The sequence below is a fragment of the Pyxicephalus adspersus genome, chromosome 7, assembly GCF_032062135.1.
Source record: "Pyxicephalus adspersus chromosome 7, UCB_Pads_2.0, whole genome shotgun sequence".
In the NCBI taxonomy this organism is placed as follows: Eukaryota; Metazoa; Chordata; class Amphibia; order Anura; family Pyxicephalidae; genus Pyxicephalus; species Pyxicephalus adspersus.
Window position 1 is genome coordinate 64,635,552 of NC_092864.1, and position 7,582 is coordinate 64,643,133.

A 7,582-nucleotide genomic window follows, 5' to 3' on the forward strand; every position below is an offset into this window, starting at 1 on the left:
TATGTGGTGGGATACCATGAATATGTTTCCGCTGTTCCCTCCTCTTATAAAACGTTGTTATATATCCAAGAGGGGGTAAAAGATCATCTTCCAAAAACCATGGAGGAAAAGTCAAATTAACAACTCCTCGTTTGGCTGCAACAGGTTAATCAAAAGTTAGAATGTTGGAACCAAATCCTTAGTGAGCGTTCTCTTCAGGAAACAAGTCTAAGTGCAAGAAAAGAGAGTTTAGATAAAACAACGAAAACAGTAGTAGCAGATTTTTCAACCATAGGAATTACAAGATTCTGAAATCAGACATCAGTTATCACATTCAATTGTGATTAATGACTTGTATAATTAAATTCAAAGTGTGAATATTAGGGTGAAGTGTAACCTGAATCAATTCATTTACAACCATTGTGCATTGTATTTCAACTTCAATACAAATGTTAAAGAATTTTTAATAAATATAATACTGTAATATTACTGTATGTTACTTATATTTTGGATAATGCCTTCAATAAATTACACAGGGGTTGAGGAATTCATTCTTCTTGGACTTTCTAGTGATCCAAAAACCCAAGTTATTCTTTTTGTTATTTTTATGTTTGGGTATATAATTATTTTGATTGGAAACACTCTCTTCCTTATTCTAATTGTAACAGACACCAATCTTCATACACCTATGTATTTTTTCCTTTCAAACCTCTCTTTCCTGGATCTCTGTTATTCAACTTCAACTGTACCAAGGACACTAAGGGACTTGGTGTCAGAAAAGAAGATAATCTCATATGCAGACTGTGTAACACAAATGTACATTTCTCTTTCCTTAGGAGAAACTGAGTGTATCTTGCTGGCCATAATGGCCTATGATCGTTTTGTAGCTATATGTCACCCATTACATTACACCACTATCATGAGTAGGATGGTTTGTATCAGAATAGCTGCAGGTACATGGTTGTGTGGATTCCTTCTTCCTATTTCTCATGTGGTTCCTACACTTAAAGTAGATTTTTGTGGAAACAACAAACTAAATCATTTTGTTTGTGAGCTACCAGAAATTCTATCTCTGTCATGTCAATATATTATCTTGGTTGAATTCATTATTTTTGTGGTTGGTGTGATTATTCTTTTTATTCCTATTACGTGCATTGTAGTGTCATATATAAAAATAATATTGAATATTTTTAAAATAGCATCATCAGCTGGACGGAGGAAAGCCTTTTCTATATGTGGATCTCATATGATAGTTGTAACAATATTTTATGGTTCAGGTATGGCTGGCTACATGAAACCTAGATCAAGCGCAATACCAGGAACAGACAAAGTCATTGCTATTTTTTATTTTCTTGTAACTCCAATGTTAAACCCTATTATTTATAGTCTTAAAAACAGTGATGTTAAAGCAGCATTTCTGAGATTTAAAAGTAAACATTTTTGCTAATAAGCTGAAATTTTGCATATTTGTTTCAGATTATTAATGACATCAAACTATGGCTATCTTACGAGCAAACACTCATGGCAAATAGTCCTTTCAAGGTGGCTTAGTGTCCTATAGTTTGCTTTGTTTGAATAGATTTTTAGTAGCTTTGAAAAAATATTTTTTTTTCAATCAAAATCAATCAAATCAAATGTAAATGATCAAAACGTATTAAATTATTTAAACAAGTACATGTATCATTTAGAGTGACTAGTCCTTTTTTCATTTGTACTTTGTGGAAGGTATGTTGAATACATTTTGTAAACAATATTTATTGGTTAGAGAATCTTGTCTAAGTTTCATCGATTACTGAGTTAAAGCATCTAAACAAAGAACAACATTTGATACATTGGCCCTGATTTAGTAAAGCTCTCCAAGGCTGGAGAGGATACACTTTCATTAGTGAAGCTGGGTGATCCAGCAAACTAAAAATTGATTTCTTTATTTTGCTATTTGCTAGCAAATGTTTTGAATCCTGGACCAGATCCATTCCAGATTTCACTGATGGATGTGTATCTTCTCCAGTCTTGGAGAGCTTTAATAAATCAGGGCCCTTGAATGTATAAATTACCAGTTTCTAAATGTGGTGGCTATAATATTATTCTTTCAGGCCTTTTATTACTCTTTATTTTTAAAGTTTTTTGTTATTGTATTTATTGAAATATTGAAGTGACTGCTTTCCTTTGTCTGTGCACCTTATATTATGAAAAGAAGCTGATTATAAAGTCCTGATATGACAGACTCCTCTACTGCTGAATGTGAAGACTGTTGTGTGTAGTGATACAAGTCCTTCCACTACAACTGACTGTAAAGAACATTTTTCCTGAGATCCTGACTTCAGCACAGCCTCTCTTTGGACATGTTGATGGCACCAATTGCACTGATAAGATTAGTGTAAGGAACTTACCTTTCCAGCAAGTCCCTGGGGATCACAACCGGCGAGGGAGACGCCGCTGTAGCAGGCAGCATAGCCGAGACTGCTGCCCTGCTCACAGCGTGTCTCTCCCTGCAGGGCGGAGGGATCCGTTCTGGCCGAACTACTGTTCGGCCAGGCGGCATCCCCAGCATTCCTATGGACGTGAACAGAGAAAGTCTTGTTCTCAGCACTCCTGTGCATGTGCATAGTAGGGCACGTCCCAGGGGTGCTGTGGGAAGAGGTGCGCCCGCTACCACGAGTGGCTCTTGTACTCCCCGGGGCGAGGCACTCGGCTGCCTCGCCGGGGGGCGGGACGTAGTTCGTTTGAATTCCCTGTGGGATTCAGTCATCCTCCAATCAAATGTTGCCAGGTGGGGCAAGGTCTTTGGACACTGGCCATTTAAGGAGAACCTGTCCTGGACACCATTGCCCACTATAAGCCTCTGTGTGTACAGTGTGCTGAGGTGCGTTCTCAGTGTTGGTTCATATTAACCAATAGCAATCACCAGATAATAACCATCACCAATAGCAACCCGGTCTGATACCTGATTCTGCCTGAACTCAGCCTGCCCTGATCTGGGATTGTTTGTGACTACTCTTGCCTGCTGCCTGCCCTGACCTCAGATTGTTCCTGACCTGCCTTTGCCTTACACTTCTGTACCACGCTTATCGGACTAATCATCTGTGATTAACCCTTGCCTTGTTTTATGACGACAATAATGCTTAATAAAAGGATTCTTGGAGTTAGCTGTAGTTTGTGTGCCCTGGCACATTACAATTAGGATTCCAAATAATGTTTTAGGGGTGAATAAGGACATATATATACACATACATATTCACACACATGATGATGTAAAAAAGTATAGTTCAAAAATAAGTTCTTGAAGCAAAGTTCTTTGTCTAATTTTTTTTCTGTGTTTTTTATTTAGTTAATTCTTTTTTTCTGTTCAATATGCATTAGTAAACATACAACGTTTCTTTGAAAACTATATATATACACAATGTATATAATAACATATTATAAATAAAACCACACAAAGAAAGCAAAACATCTCATATTAAAATATTAGAAACACAAAATAAAAAAAGAAGAAAAGAAAAAAAATACATATACAATAATAAAATTAAATTATTGCTAAGGGATACCTTCAGGCATATTTTATTTTTTATTCCATAGATGATTTAAACATATTCCATTCCATGTTGCCTGAAATTACTAGTTGTATTTTGCATAGAAGCAGTAAGGTCTTCCATAATCATATCATTGATTCTTTGAAGGATGGAGGTGTTTTTCCACAAAAGGGGGATACAAACCTTTGCTGCAGTTACTAGATGTTTCAAAAGTAATCTTTTAAAGCTTTTATAAGATACATTAATAATGTGGATATTCCTGTGTCACCTGTGCCTCCTGTTTCTTCCAGTGTCTCCTGTGTTCCCTGTGTCTGCAGTGGCCCCTGTGTCACCGGTGTTTGTCTCCTGGATCCCTGGTATTTGACCCCTGGCTTGTGACCTGACCTCTCTTGCTTGGTGCCTGCCTTAACCCCAGCCTTACTTGACTATTCTATTGCCTTGTGATTTGGTACTGTGTATCCTCTTGCCCACCCTGGTGTGGCCAAGGGCTGCAACCTGGCGGTAACCAGCAGCGCAACATCCTCACCACTAGGGGCTCTGGAGAACACCTGGTTGCCGCTTAGATCTGTGCCTTGGCCCTGTTTCCCCAAGCTTCACAACATTTTTAGCACCTATCTGATATTATTGGGAAAAATCTAATGTAAAAAATTTGGCGTTCTATACCAACGTGTCGAAAATTTATAATCTATTTCATGTTATCTACTTATAATAGAAGCCTGATGTGCAAAAGCTACAGTTCGTTTTATTTGAATTGATTGATTGATATTCCCAATTCTTGTTCTTTGTCTAACTCTTGTGTAATGTGTGTGTATAGGAATGTACGCCTTATGTAGGAAACATTTCTATCAGATTGTTTCAGTAGCTAACCAGCTCTGTCTTATCTATTTAATGCCACATATACAAGGCAAGGCTTCAAATCCAATTCTCCTTGTTCTGTATTAGACCACCACCAGATAAGGATAAATGGGGGAAGGGATGCCTCATTTTATGCCATATTTTTGTCTTTCCCATGTACTTATGAGCCTTTCCAGATTTGGACAAGTAAAATTATTTAGCCATAAGCCATTCCCCAGCTGCTTAATATAAATCATAAGAAAGATAATAGGGTTTTTATGTTGGATGCTTTAGTACAGTAAAACCTATGAGACCTATTCCCTCAAGGTTGAATACTTGCATTTAGGAATATGTACCTGGATTATTAAAGACCCTTCGAAAAGCAACAAGTCACAATTGAAGATTCACAGTTTGTATTCACACTGTTTGAATTCAACCAATGTTTTTATTCCAATTTGAAATGACATAGACAACATTTTTCATTAGAAGACTTTGATTCTACTTCCTTTCAGAATTATTTTGCATCACTTTATATTTAAGCTGTGGGGAATTTTTTTGGAAACATCTTCATGCAATAGCAAATTATAGGTCTGAATCTTTTATTTTTTCAACCTATTTTACTTGATTTATAGATTCATTTAAACCATCTGTTGTGTAATTCTCATTTTGTTTACCTTTATTAATTTTTATTATTTGCACTTACGGCATCATATACTTTTTTCAAACCTAAATATTTTTTACAGCATATAATGTCAGTCCATAGCAGTAATTTATTGTAAAGTACACTTAGCAGATACAGTTATTTTCAAGTAATCAAGAAACCCTATACATTTTGGCAGATCACAAGGGAAGCCACACAAAGTTCAGCATTCAGTAGCAAACTAATAAAATGCCTGTTTAGTTGGCAAATTATGTTTCATTGTGTTGAGAGTAAAAAAAAATGTCAACTATCATTACCAATTTCTTTTCTTCTTCTTGTTTTTTTTTTTTTTTTAAGATGAGCTACCTAATGGAATTTGGCTGTTCAGCTAGTAAAGTGAAGTATTACTTAGCTTTGTAATCTATGGTATGTGAACGCCATATATATCAGTACAGGAGTCTAAAGGTTTGTTTAATCTTAATAATAATAATAATAATAATAATAATAATAATATCTCAATGTTATCAAAGTAAAATTAGTTTGGGGGGTCCCAGGAACATTTGCCTTGATGTGCAACTTCCCCCTCCCCTTACCATTGAATTGAACAGTGCTAAGTGTACAGTGCTTGTTAATTCTGCAAAAGATCACAAAAAATAATTCATAGTGACAAAAATTTGACTTCTGTATGCAGCATAACATACATTAATAAGGTTGATTTACTAAAAGAGTTTATGCTATGCACTTTGCAAAGTGAATTATCAATCTGCAAGGAATAGTGAATCTGGTGAAAATCTGCAAAGTTATATTAAAAAAAAAAACATGATTTTTGCTTGCATGACTGAATGCCTAAAGTTATTAAAGCTTCACCTAATTCAGATAATAAATTATCTCTTGCAGAGTGATAATAACAACAACTATATCTCTATTTATTATTCAAGTAAAAATGAAATATTTTCCAGGTACTTGGCATCCCTGTAAAGTTCTGCAACAGGCACTCTGCCACTATGAGGAAAGGTAAAGCTTTACCCAAATATGTAATCTTTCTTGTATGCAAAAAATATCTCTATGGCTTGTTTAAATCCCTATAGATAAAAAATGAGAGAGTAGTTTGTCTTTGCCTTTGCAAAAACTGACTGATGCGTCTATGTTATTTAGGTATATTTTATCGGCATAAATATGGAAATTATATCCCCTATCAATGCATATAGATATTCAATTAAAGAAGGTTCATGCACAAATAATAGCTAGTCATTCAAACAGTTTAATTAAGAAAACAAGGCAAGATCAAGTACACAGCAATATTGTCAGATATTTAAACACATAGGAACTTCAATCAATGATACATATATATCACATGGACATAAAGTTATTAGTAGTAACCCCTGTAAGAATCTAGTAACTCCTCAGTACACAATACAGTAATTATAAAACAGCAAAGTAATGCAATAATACTTTAGACACCCATAAGAATATAATCAGGAATATCTTATAGCTACCTGCTAAGAGGTTAATGGGTATCTCAGGGGCCCACGTCCTTCCGAAGATAACCCCATACCAGCTTACCTAGGGAGACCCTTAGGAGACAAAGAGGACCAGCCTGCCAGAGAGAAGAGCAAGAACAAGAGAGCAAGATTCTCCCAGTTCCTCTTTTTACATAGTTAATTCCAATTAGGTAACCTTGAGGCTCTTGGATTGGTTCCTCAATGTGATCTGTAAGATTACTATTGGTTACTGTAACTTCAGGGATTTACTAGGCCTCCTAGCTAAGTTGATATGGGAAGCTGCAGACAAAGCCAGGTGGGGGTCATCTAATTTTAGTTGTCAACAAAAGGTCTGGATGGGCAATTAACCCAGCCCATCTGTTCAAATACTTCTGTGAAGTCCTACACTTCGCGACCCCCTAGGAGGGCCCTATGGCCAGTACAAAGAAAAACAGGTTTCGTGTTTACACACAATATTGCTGCACCTATACACATACATTATATATACATCTATGAATACATCTATATATATATAAATGTATATACCTCTATATACATATCTATTTACATATTCATAAACAATCTTTAGGTGCAACAGTCTACATTTCATGACTTAGTAAACTGGGGCTAAGGAAATGTTTCTAGATCCTCCAACTCATTTTAGCATGTTAATAAAATTTATCCTATGTAGGATTGGTAGGAAAATGCTTCCCATCCAAATGGTTTTCCAGCATCAGGGCAACATTTGTGTCCCTGTCTCTGAAACTTTGAACAGAGCGGTTCAATTTATAGGTCAGTAATTTAATTACATTTATGTCAAAACAGATTGTTAGCTTACATCTGCAAGTTTGGCAGACTTGACACCAAGGTCACATATTTACCCCTTTTTACCAAGGCCACTTTAATTAGGAGGTCAAAGCAGATACCATGTTAGGAAAAATGTTCATACCAAACTTCTCTCAAGCTTTGTTTTAAGGAAAGATAGAACTATCTTGGGGATGGATAAGTCATCTTTTCCTACCAATAAAAAAGGACAGCACACTAAGACCTGTCCTGAATATGAGAGAACAAACCCAATTGGCATACAACGTATTCCAGATTTTCAGACCTGATATACT

The 7,582-nt window shown here is 35.8% G+C and overlaps 1 protein-coding gene across 1 annotated transcript; it reads left to right on the forward strand.

Moving 5' to 3' along the window:
* Positions 1-493: 493 nt before the first annotated feature.
* On the forward strand, positions 494-1,426 carry LOC140336090 (olfactory receptor 2D2-like). Its single transcript, XM_072419143.1, has one exon. It carries the CDS (start codon positions 494-496, stop codon positions 1,424-1,426), a length of 933 nt encoding a protein of 310 aa, XP_072275244.1.
* Positions 1,427-7,582: the final 6,156 nt, after the last annotated feature.

Coding starts and splice junctions, on each gene's coding strand:
- LOC140336090 (XM_072419143.1), top strand. CDS start 494: ATGCCTTCAATAAATTACACAGGGGTTGAGGAATTCATTCTTCTTGGA.